The sequence below is a fragment of the Phaethon aethereus genome (assembly GCF_964289735.1).
Source record: "Phaethon aethereus genome assembly, chromosome: 1".
NCBI classification, from domain to species: Eukaryota; Metazoa; Chordata; class Aves; order Phaethontiformes; family Phaethontidae; genus Phaethon; species Phaethon aethereus.
The window spans coordinates 136,552,353-136,575,815 of record NC_138575.1 but is presented as its reverse complement, the minus strand read 5'-3'; the positions used below and the strand labels follow the sequence as shown (position 1 = coordinate 136,575,815).

The 23,463-nt window shown below is 38.6% G+C and overlaps 1 protein-coding gene across 1 annotated transcript; it reads right to left on the bottom strand.

Moving 5' to 3' along the window:
• Positions 1 to 2,391: 2,391 nt before the first annotated feature.
• On the bottom strand, positions 2,392 to 18,561 carry FANCB (FA complementation group B; the record flags this gene model as incomplete). The annotated part of the gene is made up of 8 exons (XM_082014154.1): positions 2,392 to 2,812; positions 6,435 to 6,672; positions 7,526 to 7,980; positions 10,119 to 10,279; positions 11,153 to 11,281; positions 15,877 to 15,969; positions 16,489 to 16,641; positions 17,626 to 18,561. 8 exons carry the CDS (start codon positions 18,559 to 18,561, stop codon positions 2,392 to 2,394), a joined length of 2,586 nt encoding a protein of 861 aa, XP_081870280.1.
• Between the last annotated feature and the right edge of the window lie 4,902 nt (positions 18,562 to 23,463).

Below are 23,463 nucleotides of genomic sequence, written 5' to 3'. Positions count from 1 at the left end.
TCCAATTATTTCCAGCAGACCTTGAGATTTTGGCACATAAAAGTACACATGCAATGCATTTGCATATGTAATACACCCAACAATTGCATCACTACCACTGAAAGTTGTGCCATGTCATTACACATTCCTAGTCAGTTGGAGAACTACTCCCAGGAATCTTAGAGCTTTTAGGAAAGCTTTTGATGATCTGCAAATTGAACATTCATGCCTTTGGAGAGACTCTTTAGTAGGAACATGTTGTGTACATTATTATTCTACTCTAGTAATTACACATGCACACTCCTGTGATTTCACTGTTTGCTGCTTTTAAATAACGTAAGTTAACAACTCCATGGAATTAGAAACTGGCAACTTCTGTCCTGAGAAGCTTCTCTTCATTTGTCCCACTCTTACTAGTTCAATAAAGGGATGCAAAACCAAGCAGAAGTTTTTTAAAGACAGACAGATACATGTGATGGTTAGTTACAACATGACACTAGGCTGCTACAGTAGTGCTAATAAAAATCAACTGCCAGACTGTTTACACTGCCTTGCATAAGTGCCTTCAAGTGCCCTGAGCTGAACAGTAGCTTTCTTGCTCTGAAAGTTTCTGCTCAGCTGGTTTACCAAGGTCTTGCCCTTAGCTGCAAGCTACAGGATTGCACTTTGAGATTTTTTGCTTCATTTAAGTGTTTATAATCATGAAGTTTCTTCTGGAAATTCCAGTGACAACTGACTGCTAAGCTCTGACAATGAGCTCTTAAGCTTTACCTATGGGCTGAACAGCATTCAGGCTTAACAAAGGAAATTTTTTTTAACAATTCTTTCTCATCCAGTAAATACTGAGTTTCAAATATCTGTGACAATTTCTTAAGACATTCTTGACATCTTAATGCAAAATTTTGCTGCTATATAGCTAAAAAAGAAACATTTAATACTGAATATCTCAAAAGTGAGACTGTCACTAAGCTGGGTTGAACTTCTCCAGTGTTCACTCAGCACAGTGTTCTCTCATTTACTGTTTTTCTAGCTAATGTTTTGCCTTCAGATGTGCATCAGTTTACTGTTGCTGACAATATGAGAAGATGTCTCAGACTGAAAAACATCACTACTCTAATGCTTCTGGAGGATATACATACAGAAGTTGAACTTTCTGATGAAAAAAGATATAGAATTATTCTGAAATGTCAGTGTTCCTTTGAGTCAATAAGTATCTTCCATTCTTCCAGCCAAACCTTTATTGTCAGAGTGCATGATGCAGATGTTAACCATTAAAACTTTATTTACAGGAAAACTGAAAAGCAAAATGTTGACAACTTTATAAAAATGGTGACAAACACTAGGAAAGTTTTGCTTACAAGATAAAAGGAAGCAAATGATTGTGATTTGGGATTTTCTAAGCTTTCTGCCACTCACAAAGCTGAAAACAGTAGAAAAAATTATTAAAAACTGACTCTTTCAGCAAGTAGTACCCGCAAGATCACAGGCAGTTCTCTTCCTGGATGCATTGGTGGTATCTTGTTCAAACCAGAGAAGGGAGGAATAATAGGCAGAGTTGCCCATTATTTAAAATACTTGAGCTAGGCCAAAAGCACTGAGCAGCTAGTATCAGCAGACAATCATTTATCGCTTTGGGAATGAGCAAACAAATCTTCTGACACTGAAGCTAGGTTAATGTCCAAGGAAGGACAGTTTCCTCCAGGTTTTACCAATGAGATTAGCCCTATCACTAGATTCTGGGAATGGACCTCTCAAACCTGAAGGGGTTTTATTGCAGAGCAAATCTTCATGAGTTCTTGAGATTTTGTATAAGAGGCCTGATCTGGTGCTCTGTCTCCAACATCTCTCAGATCTGAGGGTGGGCTCTGTGGAAGATAGGCCTACAAGGTACAATCTTGTTTGAGTTTTCTTCCTCAAGTGGTATAATTAAAAATTATTTCAAAGGCTTGATATATCATGAAGATAAGCTGCCTCTCCTCTGAATTGAAACTGGTTGCTTAACTTAGATCTTTTCCATAACTGTCTTAAGATTTCTAAAAAAAGGTTGTTTTACCTGTGTAAACAGTCATCTTACAGGTTTAATAAGACTATTTTAAACAGTACATGCTTGTTAATTTTTTTTTCCAATATAACTAATTTATAGTTCAAGAATTATGACTTTGGAATAGGACTTATTAGAAAATACCCTAAACATAATATTTTCAAAATCTGTAACAAAATAATGACTTGGCTATCTTTAATATTAAATTCTTGTCAAACCAGCTACAAGTCATCAACCAAAATACCAGTCTTTATCTGTAGGAATAACTGAGCTATAGAATAAAACCTGATAAGTACCCATGAAAAAATAAGTATTATTTAATGGTATAATTTTAATAAAACTTTATTCAAAATAAATTTAGTGAATGGTTTCTAGGACTTGCTCAGTCTCCACGCTATCATATCTGAACTGAGCTGAGCTTCTGCTAGTTTCAAAGCAATTTCCTGGTAAAGGGCACCATTCATTGTTTGATTCATACTTAGCACACTCTCTTCCCTTTCATTCTGAAGCTTCTTTCTGAATTGCTGAACTCCCTCCTCACTGTCCAATAACGAAGCCATGGGAGCATCACCGGTTCTCTTGTCAGGCTCATTCCCCCATGTCAGACTGTTTTCAGCTTTACTTGCTTCTGCGAAGAAAGAACTCCTCGAGGTGAGCATTTCTCTTTCCAAAGCCAGTGCTAACTGTTCAGTAAGTACACCTTTGCTTCCAGATCTCTGGAGTTTTACATCACAGCTTGGTGGGAGAACTCTAGTAAGGCTATGAAGGCACTGGAACAAGACTGTCAGGTTTCTGTAAAGTAAGATGATTATTATTATTATTATTATTATTATTAAAGCTACCTTACATCTTCAAAATTCTACAGTGGAAAATAAAACAAAGCTACTTTAAACCAAACAGGGAAAAACTTCTGTTGATTATGGTTTTAACTATTATGTGTAACTGTATCTATAAAAGAAAGCAAGGGCTTTCTAATGGCGTGCACACTAGCCACTCTACATCAAAAGAACTGACACTAAGCAAACTTCAGCAACATAAATATTCTATGCTAAAAGATATGTCCACGATTAGGGTTACCTGTGTATCATTTGTTTCTCTAAGAAGCAATTTGTTGTATGTGAAGGCCACATGTAATAGCACAAAGGAAATGTGTTGTCTGGTCTACATTTAAGGGCAGAAAAAAGTTTATAGATTGTCACTATTGATAGGTATGTAGAGCATGGCTATTAGGTGTCCCAAAGCTTGTTTTTTTTTTTCAATGGTCGAGAGGGGAATTCATTCTTAAAAATCAGACATTCAAAATTATTAAGAAACCAATATAAAATAGTGCTGGTAATCATCAGGGAACCTACTCCCCTGGACACCAGTGTAGCATATATGACAGAGTGACACATACCTCATTCTAAGAGGAATGCCCAGATAAACTCCTCAGAAGATGTCTTTTGATGGAAAAAAAAAAAATTATCTCAGAAAAAAACCCAAAAACCCAAACCCAACAAACCAACCAAAAACAACCAAAAAAACACCATAAGCATCACCAAGTAGCTAGTTTTTTCCACACAGATCAGAAAGGCATATTTCCTTGAAGTACTTATATTTCAATTTAGTTATCACAGAATCATAGAATCATTAAGGTTGGAAGGGACCTTCGAGATCATCAAGTCCAACCGTTAACCCAACACCACCATGTCCTGAAGCGCCACATCTACACGTTTTTTGAACACTTCCAGTGATGGTGACTCCACCACCTCCCTGGGAAGCCTGTTCCAATGCTTGACCACTCTCTCTGTAATGAAATTTTTCCTAATATCTAGTCTAAGCCTCCCCTGGCGCAACTTGAGGCCATTTCCTCTCGCCCTGTTGCTAGTTACTTGGGAAAAGAGACCAACACCCTTGTCGCCACAACCCCCTTTCAGGTAGTTGTAGAGAGCTATAAAGTCTCCCTTCAGCATCCTTTTCTCCAGACTGAACAACCCCAGTTCCCTCAGCCGCTCCTCATACGACTTGTGCTCCAGACCCCTCACCAGCTTTGTTGCCCTTCTCTGGACACACTCAAGCACCTCAATGACCTTCTTGTAGCGAGGGGCCCAAAACTGAACACAGGATTCAAGGTGTGGCCTCACCAGTGCTGAGTACAGGGGCACAACCACTTCCCTACTCCTTCCCGGCCCTACCACTTCCACTATTTCTGATACAGGCCAGGACGCTGTTGGCCTTCTTGGTCACCTGGGCACACTGCTGGCTCATGTTCAGCCGGCTGTCAACCAGCACCCCCAGGTTCTTTTCTGCTGAGCAGCTCTCCAGCCACTCCTCCCCAAGCCTGTAGCATGGGCTTGTTGTGACCCAAGTGTGGGACCCAGCACTTGGCCTTATTAAACCTCATACAGTTGGCCTCTGCCCATCGATCCAGCCTGTCCAGATCCCTCTGCAGAGCCCTCCTACCCTCAAGCAGATCAACACTACCACCCAGCTCGGTGTCATCTGCAAACTTACTGAGGGAGCACTCGATCCCCTCATCCAGATCATCAATAAAGATATTGAACAAGACCGGTCCCAGAACCAAGCCCTGGGGAACACCACTTGTGACCAGCTGCCAGCCGGATTTAACTCCCTTCACCACGACTCTCTGGGCTCGGTCATCCAGCCAGTTCTTTACCCAGTGAAGAGTAAACCTGTCTAAGCCATGAGCCGCCAGTTTCTCCAGGAGAATGCTGTGGGAGACGCTGTCAAAGGCTTTACTAAAGTCCAGGTAGACAATATCCACAGCCTTTCCCTCATCCACTAGGCGGGTCACCTGGTCATAGAAGGAGATCAGGCTGGTCAAGCAGGACCTGCCTTTCATGAACCTGTGCTGGCTGGGCCTGATCCACTGGTTGTCCTGCACATGCCCTTTGAGCACTGTCAAGATGAATCACTCCCCCAGTACCGCAGTCAGGCTGACAGGCCTGTAGTTCCCAGGATCCTCCTTCTGGCCCTTCTTGTAGATGGGTGTCACATTGGCAAGCCTTCAGTCATCTGGGACCTCCCCTGTTAACCAGAACTGCTGATAAATGATGGAGAGTGGCTTGGCAAGCTCCTCCGCCAGCTCCCTCAGTACTCTTGGGTGTATCCCATCAGGCCCCATAGACTTGTGCGTATCCAGGTGGCATAGCAGGTACTTAACTATTTCCTGATGGATTATGGGGAGTTTATTCTGCTCTCCATACCTGTCTTCCAGCTCAGGGGGCTGAATATCCTGTGGATACCTGGTCTGGCTATTAATATTTTATATTATATCATAACATTCCACTACTTATATATAGTTTATTTTGGTTTTGAAAGGCTGTGAAAAAGAATAGTCTGTAGCGCCCAGCTATCACAGAAATATCCTAGCTGGATAAAAGATCAATCCAAAGATGGGGAAAAAAGATAGAGAAAATACAATCATAATTACAGCATAAACATGCAGTGCTCTAACTATAATTGGATCAAAAGTGAATAGTATCAAGTAACCTAACTTTTCAAAAGGAACCAAAAGTCTTGAGACTTAAAATTTTTATGAATTGATTTCGTAAACATCTCAGTCTTTCCTCTTACATAAAAGAGGGAAATCAACTCCTAATTTGAGTAAAAGATTGAACCTCACTATTAATTAGAGACTCTAAAGAGATATACCTTTTCTTTGTTTTATTTTTTAGCTTGAACTCTTCAGGATAGGCAACATTTGTCAATACTTGAGAAGTACTTTTTATGTTGTGAGCCTTATCCAGCTAAATCATAAATTATGTCAGTATTACTAACTTGTTTAGCCTAGTTTAGGAAATTTCATAGACACTTGTCCAAGAATCTACATAAGAAAAAGAAATCACTGAGACTCTTCAGATTATTTCCTTTTCAAAATCATGGTGTATAGGAAATAAATACATCAGAAACATGTACACATTTAGACTAAATTTATGTTGCAGTACTAAACTACAAAAGGACATAGCAATAAATTTAAATTTAATAAAATGTGGAGTTTGTTGTTGTTTGTTTGTGTTTGCCTTTTTTTTAACGTCCCCTTAAGGAGTTTTTTTAAAAATCAACACATGTTGAAGAAAAATTACATATTATACTAAAAATAACAGAAGAAAAATGAATATAAAATTATGAAGTGAAATGAACAAAAGAAATAGTATCAAGCAGATATTAATGGAGACTAGACTTATTTGTAATTCAATGTTCTAGCCTAGACAAAATTAATCAATGCAGTTCAGGTTCTGATAGTTTTGATTTGAAAATAATTCTGTTATTGCTGATGGTTATCATATCATCATACTAGAAGCCTGTTGGTTATGATTTTGGCTGTTGTTTACAGTACCAGTAAGAAATAGCATAAAGATAAGAAAGTGCATATGCAAGATGAATATACTCTACATTTCTTGAGCAATTTTACCTGCAAAATAATGTTAGAACTCCTTCAAATGGATTTTTCAGGGTCCAGTTAAAGACTGTACCGTACACATTTCCTGCTTTATGACAGAATATGTTGTCCTGGCATTCCTTAAATGGTGTGCACTCCATTTCTCCCAATAACCATGAATTTACTGGAGTCAATGTGTAGTCAGAAGACACAATCTGAAAGGAGAATCTGATAGATACTGCAAGGACAGTAAGCATATCTTCCGTGGAACCTGCAAGAAAATACAGTAAAAAGATATTTGACCTAAATATTTTAATCATGTTGCACACATTAAATGTGCTTAGATTTTTGGTTCACTCTCCCAGTTTTATGCGAAAAGTTTGCACCTGCATTCAGGCGTTCTTTGGGAATTTTCTTCTCACCTAAATTCTTATACCTACTTCTGTCAAGCAAAATAGCTGATTAACAGAGGCCTACCTATGTAATGAAAGCTCTAAAGATAAATGTCACCTTGCCAAAAGGTGACTATTAATAGCCTCCTGATATAGTAAGATGACATGTTGGCTTTAGGCAATGATACGTCTTTAAAGGAAGAAAGAAATTAAAATTCGTTGCAAACAATCAAAAGCATATTTTGCTACATGAGCGGAAGCCCAGTTCAAAATCAATTCAGTCAGGAATATTGAAAGGAAGGAAAACAAATGACCTTAATAGACCTGTAGATGGGGAAAAGCTTCAATTACTTTGGTATTATTTAAAAGGTATTACCATATGAGGGGAAAAAAAAAAAAATCTATGTATCTAATCAACAGTATCCTATTTATAGAAAAACAGGTAGGCTTCACCATTCTGTACTCAGACTTATCTTCAAAGTTAACCCTTTCAGATACACTTCAACACGAACGCTAGCACAAAACCTTACGGCAACTCACTTAACATTTTTTTCATTTTAAAAAATGTTCCATCTTGTATTTCACCCAGCTTTTAATTCCCAACAGGCCTATGCAGTTCACGTTCAAAGAGACAGATGTGATTACACCTTGAAAACTTATGTTGGCATCACCTAGAGTAAACAAAAGAATCAACCATACATTTATGAATCCAAATTATACCAGTCCATTTACCTGTACAGTAACTATTATCCCTTAGCACCTTTACTGAATATTTTCCATTTGAAATATCCTCCAGGCTTAACAAAATTTTTCCACAGAGTACAGTAATCTTTTTGCTCTCCTGTAAACTATTATTCCAATGTTTTTGTTTCTTTGCATGTAGAAGAACTATGCAACACACACGATGAAATGCCAATAATGGTGAAAGGCTGGTAACAGCAACGACTGTCTTTGCTCCATCCAGCTGAACCCCTGAACATATCTTGGGAAACTCTTTTTTCAGATCATTCTTGCTATGCAAGTCCAGTTTCATCTTTTTTGGAGGAGGCTCAATTTGACACGAGGAGACAGCCAATGCTGAGAAGGCTTTGTTCAGCTTAATGATTTTATTTTGACACTTGATAATTGGAGAAATTGAAGAGAAGTCTTGATCCACCACTAAAGATAAGCTGACATCACTCAGTGACCTGTGAAAATCCATAAAAGATGACTGCACTCCCAGTTTGTATTTTGCCTTCTGACAAATAACCAGAACTTTGCAGATCTAGAGAGACATTTAAGGCTACCACAAACTCCAATATCATTCCAGGTTAAGTCATAGACTGTGCAAAGAGTGTAAGTCCTTCAAATGACTATTTCATCTAAGCTTAGTATCAACATTTTCAAAACATGGACTGAATTTTCTAAGAGCTTCTAGGAGTTAGATGCCTCATTTCAACTGAAAGAATCTGGATGTATAATTCACCCAGTAAACGTTGAGAATTACACATAACCCATGCAGATACTCTATAACATTTATAACTTATTTTTAAAGACTTAACTTTCTTCTAATAAAAAAATCACAGAAAGTAACAATTCTGCCCTCTTTGAGGACTAAAATCTCTTCTATATTGTTTTATAGCTATTCAAACAAAACTGAAATTAGAGAGTAAAATAAAATTATTAAAATACTATTACCTTAAACATGTAGTAATTTCCTGAAATGTATGAAGTACTTTATTTATTCAACACCAGGTTCTTTCAATGAAAACCTAATATTACTGTTTCAGATCCTCCATTAATGAATATTTTATTCTGTCAATCAATTCAGTCTCAAGATGTCACTAACATCTGAAAGTTTTATGAATGTCTAGTTTTCTTTATGGAGAAGTATCACGACCTCATAATGCAATCTAAAACAGCACTGCAACCTTGGATTAGCAGGAAGCCCCAAAATAATCAATAAATACTTACAGTGTTGGGGGTGGAGAGAAAGCAAACTCTTTTCCCCAAAAACACAGGTTGTTGTATATAGTACTGAACTGGAGCCCAGAAGACCTAGGTTGTGCTGCTAGCCTACCAGGTAACCTTTGACAAATGACTATACCTTCACAGATCTTTTCTCAACTGTAAAAACGGGGGAGAGGGCAATATTGCTGCTGGTTTTTAAAGAATGGTTCCACATCTGAGGATTTCTGAAGCTATACAGGAATTAAGTATTTCATTTTCAAAAAGTCTTCATCACCAAAACTAAAAGAGTAAACACTGGAAAGGCAAAAACAATCTTTTGCCTTGGTAGCTCTTAACAGAGGCTGTCAAGAAGATGAGGTCAACTTTCTTGTACAGTTATAGCAATCTGGCAGCTGAGAAATAATGTACCCGCAGCTCTAGCAGAATGGCCAAAGGGCATAGCAGGTCAGCTCCCTCACAACCACTTGAATGATATTGAGCAGCATCAACAGTCTTTAAGCTTACCCTAACAGAGTCTCAGCTACACTGCTTGTGGGAATACAGGTCAAAATGTAAGTTCTGACTCTTTTTGTCAGTGAAAAACAAAAGCTTACATTACACAATGCACATTGTAAATTTATGTTTCATGTAATCCTATTTTTTTAAACTGTGTTCCAAATTAGTTCCCTCCCTGTAAGGGGAAAATGATATAAGTAGTATTTACACAACTAGAACTGAGCAATTAAAACAAGCAGAATAAACAAATCATTTTAGAGACAATAATAAAAATAAACAAATAATTTTGAAGGTTTAAGTATTGTATGGCTGATTGTTCCATGTAATTTACACAATACATAAGCTTAGCAAATATTCGTTTTGATTGGATACTTGACTGTAGCATAGTTCAATTCAAAAGCTGAGTATCTATTAAGTTGATCAGAGAATTTAAAATGTTTTCTTTTGCACTTCTTTAAGCAAATCACTCTTTAGGAATGGCAAGATGTTAACAGTAAGGCATCAGGAACTGTATAGCTAAGACAGAGCTTTATCTATACCACATACTGATGTCAGCATTGTCAACATTGCATATAGTCAACACAGACTATAAAGCACCATCATTTTTGTCAAAGAAAACTCTGTTGGAAAAAGATTCCAGTAAGGATGTGGTTATAATGACACAAGAGATTTTTGGCTATAAAACATATTCTTTTGCACAGTGCTTGGAGAGAGACAAGCAGCGGCAACCATACTGAGACACACATTTGAAACACTATATACAGATGTTCAAAATGAGAAAGTTTAAAGTTCAAAAATCTTGCTACTGCAGAGTTTAACCAGCAAATTCAGTTTCTATAAAACTACTCAATGAAATTATTAGATAAATTTATATACTTACAAGTAAAATGGTTCAGTTAGTTTTACACCAACTACCAAGCTGTCACCCACAACACGCTGCCACAATTTCTCTATGAAGTGCTGTGGAACTTTAGATGCCAATGATGTCTCTTTACTAAGAGGAGGATTTTCTACATCATCCCAGAGAGAGACAAGACCTTCCTTACAGAAAAAAACATTTTTTTAGATAAATTAAGTGGAGATGTTAGTTCTTTTTATACTGCATTACTTTGTGTTTTACCACAAATGATTGCTGGAAGTGCTTTTAAGATACATAAAATGAAATCTATATAAACTAGTTTATTCTCTACAATAGATTCAAAAGATAGAATTACATTTTCTTAAAGCACATGGTATCATGAAAAGCACAACTCATTCTCTCTTTTTAAACATCGCATATTTAAATTTTGAAATGTCATACAATTAATTGTCCAAACAACATTTAAGGAACTAGATTTTATATTACTGCATTAATTGCTCAAAATTTTGTTGTCTAAACCTGGCTGACTTGAAAGGGACGACAACATTAACTGAAAGGGAGATCAACTCCATTTCAAGTAAAATAGGAGGCTTCTTTTGAGCAACATATTAAGATAACATTTTCCCAACCTCCACCACATTCTCATCCCACAGTTCCCACTATAAAAGTCAATTTTGTTTACACAGTTCTATGACAGCTCATTTTTTGTAAAGTGTTAGATCACAGACAGATATTCAATATCGAGGCAACTGTGACAATTAAGACTGTACACTGCCGCTACTGTTTTGTCACTAACTCTTTGTTAGAGGTTACTCCTCCATACAATTCAGTTGTTTGGAGGTATTGTGCAAAGCAATTTCAAGTAAAGACAACTAAGTTTACTCTTATCTACATACAGTGACAGGTTAAGGTAAAGAACCAGACTTAAAAAGCATATTAATGAGTTTTTACAGCAGCAATCCCTACTGGTCAAAGTAACAAGTGGTTGAGGGAAGCACCCTCTGCAAATGGCTCGGCAGAATTCAGAAGTGATCTGTCTCTCTTCTGCATTTTACCTCTTTTGCAGTTGGTAGAATATGGGTTCTTTCTTCAACAAGATCTATTAATGCTCTGCAAGATTCAAGAATAATTCTCTTTTTGAGTCCTAAATGCTGCTGTAGCTCTCGAACAGAGGTGCAACCAGCCTGTAAAAGATAAAAATTATCATTAAGACTTACGCTTAGGTCTACTGCAAATAAGAACTGATATTGAAGCTACCAAGATATCTTTTCAGGTTTCCATTTTTACGCAAGTATGACAAGTCAAGATCCTGGTGTTCCTCAAGTAATGCTTCTAAGAAATGTTCAAGTCAGGCCACTCTGCAGCCAAACTATGAGTCTAAGAATCTTATCCTCTCAATATTAAACCTAGAGCTTAAGACAAACTTCTAAGGTAAATTTTATTAAATTATGTAGGTATTCAGCCCTTTCATTATTATTCCTGCTTCACTTTTATATTTATATCAGTTTCAATTTTTTCTCAAGACTTGTACTGGTTATTGATCAAGTAAATTATTACTTTCAGTTCAGAAAAAAAAAAAAAAAGGCATGCCAGCACCAGCTTCTTAGATTTTAAGAAAGCTCTTCAAAAGCTATTCTCTGGAAAACAATATTCTGAGAAGGCCAATGCTGCCAAGGAGAGAACAAAGCTCACCACTGGAATGCAAAAACAAAACTCCCTCTCTGCACCCCTAAACCCCCCCCCCAAAACAAATCAAGATCAATTATAACCCACAGACAAGTCTGAATAAAAAGCAGATCCTGTAAGCAAAGTGGTGCCCTCTGCTAAAGCTGCAATGCTAAAGGACATTCAGAGCAAGTAGCACTCATCATGGTAAGTTCTGTAAAAAATTCATTTGCCACCTATCAAACCATGCATCCTAAGTACCAGATTCCAAGCAATAATCCGATGCCAGACTTAAGGAAGAGTTAAGAACAAAGATGATTCTACAATACCTTCCTAATCGACGTCATCAGACTACTAAACCATTACTTACTTCCATTGGTGAGCAACTCCTGAATAAACAACTGAGAAACAGAAAGCAAATGGGGAAGCACAGACTGAGCAGCAGTCAAAACGGACAAAGATTCACTGGTGTATGTTTGCTGACCAATCTGACTTTTGCAAGTCCTTTTTCCTCATAAAGCAACACAAGAAAGAGACCTTAAATTTAGCATATGGCAAATCCAAGACTGGTTGATGGGCTGATCAACACTTCCTGGAACAAGTGACATGCATATAATTTCTGCCATATGCCATGATGTACCGTGCAACAAACATCAGTAGAAGTCACAATCTTTGCATTGTGAAACTAAGAAAATAAAACTAAATTACCTTAAACTAGAAAATAAATATCAACAAAAACAACACAGTCCAGAGCCGAACACAATAGAGCTGTGAGTAAATCCGGCATGAAGGCAGAACAGATGAATCACTGTCAAAAGCAAAGCAAATTAAGGCAGATGCTTAGAAGTAGAACAGCCAAGTGCTTTGACACATTGCAATGAAAGTTGCCGTACCCATAAATAAATAAATACCTAAACTAAATGGGTGCTAAATAGTCAGAATTAAAACTACCAAGCCAAGAATTGTGGCACTTTTACAAAGGAAAGAAAATGGAAAGGAAGCTTCATGACTGATAATACTAAAAATACTGGGAAAAGCAAAGGTAAACTGGAAAAAGTAGACAAAAAAAGCCAGAGGGAAACATAATTCAGAGATCTATAAGCTGAAGCTGCTCATGTGGTAAATGAATGGTTCTGGGTTTTTCAAGTCACTGAAATCCCTTATGAAAAAACATCAAAAAGAAAATGGGCCAACCTACAGCAAAATCCAGAAAAACAAATACTTAAAACTAAAAATAGTAATAAAAAATAAAATGTACAGAACATTTCTTAAACAACTTTACACTTACTACTAAATCAGCATTATCAGAATGAGAACAAAACAATTAGACATTACAGCAATTCAATAAATCAGTAGTAAGAATTAAAAAAATACCCGCCCCAAAACAGGAAAACCAAGTCAAAGGAAACAAGTTAATCATAGGTAAAAGAATTTGGCATTCTAACCATTGCCATTCATTTGGCATTTTGGCATCCTAACAAAACCATTAGATACTTGCAGGGGGAGAACAGGCCAGTGGACATAAAAAGACACTTCTGACTTGTGGTATTTTCTGCCATAACAGCGAATAAAAACCATGAGAAACCCTGTTATCTCAGCTGTTGTAATGTAACTGCAGTGCCATGCCAAGGGAAGTCTTCTTCAGAACATAGTAAAATGAATGTTAAAGAAAAAAAAAATCTTCAAAGAAGAAAAGGTTGTATTCAGGCCCAAAATACTGTATACAAAAGAATCATTAAAACAATTCAAAAATGCACAGACTGATGTATTTTTCAATTTCACTACCTGCAAAATGCAACTTATTATGTATTACTGTGTATAACTTAAATGCAGCGGACCATAATTCAGCCCTGCCAAAGTTCTCACATGGCTAGAAAACAGCTATGCAGATAATAAGGGGTAAGCAGCAGACATACGAAAAAGGACTGCATTTGCTATTTTATTTTGCCCTAAAAGATGAGATTCTGTAAAGACTGTCAAAACATGATTTGATTGCAAATTTCTAGAAGACTTGAATTTTGATGATAAATATCAAAAGGCACCACTCCAAGGCTAAATGGCCTTTGGAAATTCCCAAGCTAAGCAGGATCCATGCACTACTGCATCAAAACAATCATCCTTGAAATTCAATTATACATCAGACGACAGAAAACAGCAAGAGTATTTCACTGTTCAAGGAAACATACAGACCAATGAAGATAGCAACAGTAAGGTTAAAAAGAAATATCTGCACCTACTTTCACATTTATCAGCATGACAATTTCAGAGGTTTACAGCATTAAAACATAGGACAATTTTCAACTTGCTTACAATGCTTGTGCTAGCATGTGGCTTTGAAAATTAGACAATTAAAAGATCTTTAAATAATAAATAAATTAGGTCTTCTGAAGGATTGAGTGTCTGTAAGAACTTTATCAGCAGATGATGCATGAAATCTCCAGCCAGAGGCTTATTTCTAGCAGAACCAGTAGAATGTGCAAAACAGACTACTCATTTGATCCTAACAGAGACTCACACAAATCTGTACAGCTGAAATCCAGTTGGTGTATTAAAAGAACAAAATCAAAAGACAAGTTACATAGAACAAACAGCTGTCAGTGGCAGGGTGACCAATCTTCATGACAAAAGTGGAAGGAACAACAAATGACAGAGATTGAAACGAATTTGTATTTTGTAGAAGAGGAATGTAATGTAATGAGTAGGGAAAAAATGCAGCAAAGAAACCAGTTTTAAAATATATGACTACCCAAAAGAATGCAGAAACAGAAGAAAATGCATATGGAAGGAAGCTTGCACTTCTGTGTGTAAAAGCCAATGTGCAAACTGAAAAACTGTAAAAGTGTAAGGTTGGATGGGACCTCAAGAGGTCCTCAAAATTAATCCAACTTCCATTTTCTTTTGCCTTCCTGGAAGGAAAAAAAACTATTGCCCAGTGTTGTCCAAAAACCAGCTTTTATCTTTTTGAAGATATATAATATCTCTTTAGACATCTCTTTTGTAATTAGAACTAGAAATGTCTTTTCTTTTTCAGTCTTTTCCTAATGGGTCATAGTCTTCCTTTTCTTTCAGTACTAAAGTTTTGCCAGTTAATTTGCTTCTTTTTTAAAGGCTGGAGATAAAACTGCCACAATACCCTACTTAAGTTTTCACTAATTCTCTAATGAAAGGAACAATTAATTCCTATCTCATACTTAAAGCACTCTTAGCAAACTAACAATAACCACACATCATAGCCTAAATCTCAAATTGAGTCAATCTCCTAAAGTTCTGTGTTTGGGGTTTTTTTGTTCGTTTGTTTTTTGCCTTTTTTTTTTAAATAAAAAAAAAATCCTATTTGATCAGTTATTACCCATTTAGTATGGGCCAACACACAATACTGCAAAAGAACATCCTGGAGAGTACACTGGGTGTTTACTAACAGGATGAAAGGTAGAAAGAAAGGCAATGATATATTCTCACTGATTACTTGGACTCTGGTAAGTTCCCTCCAGCCTGTTTTCTAAATGATGCTAATTAAAAAAGGATACATTTTAGCTTCACCTACTCTACTTTGCAAAATTATCTTAATAAAACTGCTAGTAACAGGAGGAGAAACATCAGCAGGTGGCGAAATAACCATATTCACTAATTTGGGCAAAAGTAAAAGCCAACTTGACTGAAGTCCATGGACAAAGAAACAGACCATAACGCCCTTCTTTATTTTCAAGATTAAATACCACTTAATGGTACTCACTGGGAACCCGGTGAGTTCACTATCTCAAAACGTGTAATATGGAGCACAAGAAGCAAACGTTCTAATTTTATTAAACTGGTATTTAAACATCCATGAGTAAAATGACTGTTAAGAAGTTTTGATAGGATGGCTTCAGCATTATCTCAAAATCTTAATTGAAATTAAATTAGACCCTTCCAATTACCCAAATGTGTTTGTAACAACCGAGCAAACTGAAACACAGATGACCACTGATTCAAGAATGGATATTTAATAATGTTGTCTTCTCCCTGAACCACTTCTCCAATAAAAAGAGTATTATTAACCTCACCTTTTAGATAATGTAATGATACATAAAAGTAATTTGGAGAAAATATGGAGGCAGAACCATTGAGTACAAACCTGTAATCTTGTTTCAAGGGCTTGGACAGTAAGCAAACCATTCTCTTGCAATCCTTCTGCAGCAGGAACATCATGTTTATAATTAAAACTACTCTAAAAAACCAAAACAAAACCCTGAATTAATTAAAAAGCTGAAAGTAAGGTACAGGCTATTATACACAGCACTATAAAAATCTGGAGGAAAATAAAGAAAACCAGAAGAATCACAGTCTGCATTTTAAAAGAAAAATCTTATCCTCTGAAAGCAATTAGAGGTTGATAGTACATAATGGAAAGACTCAATTATGAGAAGATAATTAACAAGCACTGTGGCCTTAATTAAGAATTCTTAGCCAAAAGGTAAGCATTGTAGCAAACCTGTTACCTATGCAAAGCATTTCCAAATGCATTATTTTAATTTCTACAAAGAATGTTGATGCTACCAAGGAAGTAGAATAATCTCTTCAGATGACTTATTTTATGATTAACGCAGGGAATATTGTATTCAAACTTCAGGGCATTTTACTGCACACATCCAATTTTACTTTGCACCAATACTTTAATGATTTCTTGAGGTTTTCTTAATTTAGTAAGCACAGATTGAGTAGCTGAGAAAAAGCAAGCTGAACTTACTGCATAGTCGACCTCTCCAAGATCTGTTATTTTGAATGTACTTAACACGTCTGTATTGGAGTCATCCTTAAAAAGCAGTAACAGTTGCTCACTTCCAGAGCCAATGAAATCATCTACCAGAACAGACTTCACTTTTTGCCATTTGGAAGCCACCTACAGTAGAAGAGGTTTAAAAATACATATATTTGAATAAATCTTGTATTTGAGATTCTGTTTTGGTGAAGCTTGCTTTCTGTAAAGATACAGCCTATTCAGGTGTGTGGAACACAGTGTTTCAAGAAGTTCCAAGCTCTCATTCTTACTCCATCATTTAGAGTATGCCACTCTGGGGAAAATTAGCCGTTTCTCTTTTAAGATCACTTTGCAGAATACAGGTGGCAAGGAAGAGATGACAACTTTTCAGTGTACTCAAACAGATGAATAACTGAATGCTGTTATATTTATTTAGAACTAGTAATACTTGCAGATCAGGCAAAGACATTATACCTTTGACATTCAGAAATACCTTTGTTGCATTGCACACTTAAATATGTTTGTGAGGTAAAGACAAATTTGTATAATAATGCTGACAACTAAATAGGACAAACTTTCATTTCCCAAGTTATGTGAGTATTCTTGACAGAGTATTACAAAACTCTAGCAGTTAACTTTGTCTCTCCTGACTTTAGGAAACAAAAGTGAGGCCTCTTCTTGTCATTTCCATGAAGCAATACTTTTTGTTACTAGGAACCGAGACTCAAAAGGCTTTTAAATTCCACTGAGAAGTTTATGCTTTGCAATGATATCCGTTTACTTTCACTTTAACACAAATTATGTAGGCACACTCATAACTATCTTACAACTTCAAGTTCTCATGCTATGGAAGTTTTCAATCAGCAACAGAAGCTTTAGCTCAGATTCATAAAGTATATTATTAAATAACAGAATCCAGAGTTTCTTTTCAGATATCTGAGCAAGCAATGAAAGCAAAACAACCTCATACTTTAGGACAGGTTATTTTAACAGAAGCAATAGCAAAAAACCCCCAAATCTATAGAACTTAAACATGTAGCTTTTCAGTTGCAGAAACCTCCAGCAAGACAATATATACTAAAAAAGATACAGTAGTAAAAGGGAGCTGTTTAAAGCCACAAATACCTGTAAGTGGTCTCTCCTCTGTACAACACAAATATTTCCGGAAGCAAAAGACACAATAAATAGCAAATCATTGCTACTGGTTACAGCTGTTTTTACTGAATATGGTTTCTCATAAGGAAGTTCACAAACACCTTTAGGGAGACCATCCTGGAACCAAATAAGCTGATTCTTGTGGGTTATGGCAACAAGCGCTATCCGGAGCTGTTTTTTCAACATTTCGTTCTTGCAGACATAGACAGAAGATACCACCCTGCTGTAAGCATGAGGCATAAAGCATGTGCCAGTTAGCATGTTTTTCGTTTCAATTGTGTATGCAAAGAACTCACTACCCCAGATGGCTCTGTCTGAAGTGGAAAACTTATCCTCATCTTCATTGTCTGGCAGGCAAGCAGTTCCTGTCCCTAAGACAACAGTGCCTTCATCCTCAATTTCACCTGTCCACACAACAGAAGAAAGCTGAACAGGAGCACTCAGAACTGTGCAGGTGTCAGAAGAGATGTAGAACAGCTTGTTGGCATGCCTCCACAAGACTGAAGGGCCACTAAACAACCTGATGTCTTCTTTCAGCTCATAATCCAATTTAAAATGAAAGAACTGCTCAAATTGATTTGAGCTGTGAAGCAACAATAAAAGGTATTTGACAACATTGTTCCGTTTTTTCTGTTTCATCAAAACGCAGGGAAGAATAATCCCAGTTCTGGAATCCGTTGTGCAGCTACAACAAATGATTTCAGTTTTTAAGTGATTGGCACGCATACTGAATACTCCAGAAGATTTCTGAACAAACAGCTTAGTGTCTCTGTTGAACACCATTCTTCTGACACATAAATTCATTGTTTTATCAGCTGCTTCCTCCACATGTTTTGTTTTTGACAGCTGAAATATGAGGACTTCGCCATTGTAGGACAAGAATTGTTCCTGCTCACCTAGAAGCATCTTTATTTAACTTTATGTATATTCCTCTACAATAAAACTGTATGCATCTCCATTTTTGTCAGGATTAGTTCTCTGCAGAAATTTTAACCTATCTGGACGTTTTCCATCTACAGAAGTAAACAACAAAAAAATTAAATAGTTTTGGGACTAGCCAAACTGACCATTAAGAATAAGAAAACTATACATCGCAAAACAATGACATAGACTAATCTAAGAGCATGAGGGCAGTATGTGTTTTAATCTCACAGATTAAAATGAAATTAAGCAACTTTGTACTGAGAGGTTTAAATAACAGAAACATTTCAGAAATGTATTCCACCATTTATCTACCAAAGCATGAATTTGCTGCTCATCAACAGCTACACGGCATAATATAAATTGAAAGAAACCAAACCAAACCACGCATACACATACTCAGTGTGATTGAACTGAAGGTGCCAGCTCCACAAATACACCAAGCGGACTGGAAAGCAACGGTGCTTTGAATTCTCAAATTTAAGAGCCTTCACTCAGGTGTAAGCTTTGTTAATATGTAAAATTCATTCTTGGTTAAGACTATAAAGCCTTTTTAAGGAGAAAGTTCTCTGAAGAAGAGTCCAGTCATTTTGCCGCAAAGAAGACTCCCTCCCTCCTTCCCTCTCTTCCCCCGACAGGCCCCGGGGACGCAGAGCGAACCGCAGCCGTCTCACCAAGTTCCACTCAGCTTTCGGGATACGAAGCGACGCCCCTGGCCTGGTTCAGACGCCCGGGCAGGGCAGCCTCCCTCCGCCGCCCGAGGGGCCCGGGCAGCTGAGGCGCCGCAGCAGCCGGCCCGGCGGCCTCACAGCCTCGGCCAGACCTTACCGCCCCCTTCCCCGCGCCGAGCGGCTCCCACGGCGGCACAAAGGCTGAGGCGGCAGCGGGCCCCGGCCCGGCTCCCCCCGCCGAAAGCTTCTGACAGCCGTTAACACTCTCCCCGTCCGGCTCGGCAGGGGCGGCGCAGAGGCCGCGCAAGCTCTTGTGGCGAGAGCCGCCCCACAGTGGAACAGCAACGGCAGGCTCCGCGCCGGCAAGGCCTTGCCCGGCTCCCGGGGCCGCCTCGCTCCCACCGCGGCTTCAGGGCAAGCGGGGGAGAGAGAAAGCGAAAGAAGCGCGCGCCCGCTCCGAAACTCCCGCCACAGGGAGCATGATGGGAAGGGAAGCGGGGGAAGGGAGGCGAATTGAGCCGGCATGGGGGCGGGGTCAGGGACCAGGCTCCAGGGAAGGGGCGGGGCCAGAATGACGGGGCGGTATTCCTGAGTGGTTGGCGGCGCCGTCGCCTCAGCTTTTTGCGGCGGAGGAGGCGGGCGGCTGTCAGGCCCCGCCCCCTCGCCCTGCGACCCGCCCCCCCCCCCCCCGGCGGGGTCACGCGACGCTTCCATCCCCATTTCCCTCTGCCCCTCGCGCTTGAGGGCCTTGCTGCAGCTGTGCGGCTCTCGCCGCGCTATGGCTGAGGTGAGTTCACCTTCCCCCCCCCCCCCCCCCCCCCAATCCGCGCGCGCCTCTACTCTTCTCCATAACTGCCCCCCGCGCACAGGTGGCGACTGGGGCTCGGGGTCGGGCCGTGGGGATGGCCGGACCTGTCGTACAGGTAAGGGACTGGGGTTTTCTCGGGCCTTGGCCTTTCCCTTCCTTTCACGCACCTCCCGTTTCTTGTTTTCCCCTCAGCAACGACGGGACAAGGCCGCGCTGATAAGCGAGACTAGGCGGCGTTTCGAGGCGGAGTACTTGCCAGGTGAGCGCCGCAGGGGTGGGCTATGAGTGGTGGGCCCGGCTCCCTGTATGTAGTCTCTGGGGCTTGCCCTGTGTCGCTTTCCCCCAGTGGGCTTTCTGTATCTCCACTTTCCCGGGTGAGTGGAGAGGAGTTTCTGCCTTTGCTTCAGGCGCACAAAGCGTGATGTTTTCTCTCTTGGCTCTTGGTGCTCTCTTCTGGGTTACTCTCTTAAGCGGCAAGGCATGTCGGGGCAAAAGTCTGGGTCCTCTTGACTCACAGTTATGTTCGGTTGGCTGTAGCTTGGGGTCTGGGACACTGCTCTGCTTGGTACTTTTTGGATATAAAACATGGAAGAAAAAAAAGTCTGACCTTGACTAGTTTGTCAAGGAAAGAGTTGTTTTTCTAGAGTAACTTGCACTTTGAATTCATGCTGGCCTTAATTAAAGTCATGCTGCGTGTCCACCTCAGTTGTTAAGTGCAGATGCTTTTGAACTTGTAAATTAAGGCCAGGAGGTGCTACGGGTGCCTAGGGGAAAGGGAATAACAGGGTAAGCCTAGAGGGGTTTCCTTGCATTTCAAGGTTCACTTGCATTGCTTATGATAGAAGAATATATAGTAGTAGAGTATGTTAACAGCTGCGGTAAGCACTATGTTTTTATTATGAATGTCTAAATGCTTTCTGTTAAAAACATACTCCTATCCAATTTTTAATGCAAATACAGTAAGAGCATAGTAGTTTAGGAGTCGCATGCATTTCTTCTAATATAAGCCTTAGTCCTGCAAACAGATGCCTTGCTTTGATGTTCCTGATCAGAATTACTGAGGCTACCTAGTTATCACTTTCACGTAAGGGTTTCATGCTACTATGACTTATTTGTGATTGGCTATAGCACTTTCCTTGCAAACTTTGAGGGTCTTGAGGGTAGTACAACTTTGTTTCATACGGTTGCCCTATTGACTTTCATTACTTTGGCCTTGGTTAGAGATGACCTATATTTATGGCAAGATGACAAAATTAGAATATTATTAGAATAGTGTCTTGCAGAAGAGAGAGCTTATTTTACCATTTGATATTTCTATGTGAATAAAGATGTCTTTGGCAGTCCTAAAGCTCAGGCTCAGGAGGGCGGAGGATCATCTTAAATTATAAACTCTTTTGGCTGTTAATGTGTATAGTTTCCTGTGATAGGTGAATATATCTTGTTTTGTATTATATTATCCCAGAGTCTCACTCATGAAAATGAATTTGGAAAGCCTAGAACTGCTTTAGGACAGTTGCCACTGAAAGGGAGCGTTACCTTTTTCAACTGAACTATCCCTTACAATCTTGGAATTCCACCGGTTTCTCTAGTTGTAGAGAAACCTCTGTTGGGCTGGTTATTACAGCCATTAAAATAATTTAATACTGTTGCAAGGTAAGCTGTAATCCTGTTTGCAGTACTTTGAACACATTTTCTCAGCCCATTTTTGGGTCATGGTTTAGGGCTCTTAACCCTTTCAAGAAAATAGGATTGGGATTTTTTTGAGTTTACATTCTTAAGTCCCTCCCTCAAATTTAGGAATGACACAAGCAAGTTAATGTTGTCATGCCCACTTCAAGTATGAAAACCACAGGGTTTTAGTTTTATTGTGGTCCTTCAGCCTTTACTGTACATGCTCTAAAATGTATTCTTTTATGCTTCCTTTTAATTGCGAAGGAGGTGGACGTGCATATATGCAGACACCCCCAAACATGTGGCTTTCTGTATTGTAAAGGTACAAATGATTGCTTCATATCCAGCAATTTCAGTCTGCTTTCGAAATTGAGGGCACTGTCAAGGCACGCTGGGAAACTGATATTTTCTGTGAAAGTTTAGTGTAGTTGTAGAATTGTGGGCCTTTACGGAATGAGCCTAATTCTGTTTAGAGGTGAACTGCAAGTGTTAAATCTAAAACTTTAAGGCATTTTTTTTTTCTGGGGGGGTGCAGCTGCTGCTGTTTTATTTTCCTTCTGAGGAAGATGGTGTTCCTGATTATTCTAGAAATGTGGTTTTGTGTTATGAAGGCATTCTTCCATGTTAGGAAGCTCAGTTACATGGTTTCCCCTCCATGCAATAGCAATTGTTAATGGTCACAAATGCTGTGATGATCTTGCAGGAAGGTTTATTTTTGTTGTGCAATGAAAACTTAGAGGACCTTTGAAATTCTGATAGTTGCTTAAAATTACTTATTGGCAGAGTACAATTTTAGGTTAAAGCAGAATGTACACAAATATATTAATATATTGCTGGTTCAGAAAAATATAATGTTAACTGTGACATCTAATACATGTTGGACTATTTCACATAAAAGTTACAACCAAGTAAAATACTAGTCTTGGCAATTTTCCGGTTAGGATGGGAAAAGTTTTGTTCAATGGTTGAAAGCACCAGAAATCTGTTTTCTGAATTACGCAGTTGTTTCATTTATGTGACTGAATCAAGGAATAGTTTTAATAGTCACATACAGTTTGGAAGATACAGTGTCAAAGAACCTTACTGTCTTATTCCCCGAAAGTTTGCAAGAGAACTTTCTTGCTGGAGTTGTTGAGAAAATTGAATTTTGAAATTGAACCATTGGGGGGTTCTAGAAGGAAAGCTTTGCTGCTGTGGGATCTTATGTGCAAAGCAGTGTTTAACGTTAACTGAGATCTTCCAGTGCTTTTTTTTCCTCTTCAGTAAGTTTTCTAGCTGTATTTGAAAGACAGCTTCAGTTCCTGTGAGGCATGTGTATCCCTAGTAATTAAAAACCCTTGCATTTCAGTATTGGAAATATGCCTTTTAAAAGTTCTTGTTAGTCCAATAGACTAGCAAACACTGCCTGATGTCATAGGCAGACAGCACTTTATCTTTGCAGTTCGGGGCCTAACTTCTGTTTTGTCTGTTATGATTCTTTGTGAGAGTTGGTGATGTAAATGATTTGGGTGATGACAGGAACAACGAAAACAAAAGATTATTTTCTAGTACTGCCTGGTACTAACAGTGTTTTCTAGCAAACAGTCTTGTCTTTTTTTTCCAGTGCATTTTCATTCCTTAGATGATTTCTGAAATTAGCTTTTATTTCTGGGCTGTTCTTAATGTTACAGTGGAAATTATTTATAATCAAATCTTGGTAGATTTTTCCATTCAGCAAGTCTTTTACACACTTCCTTT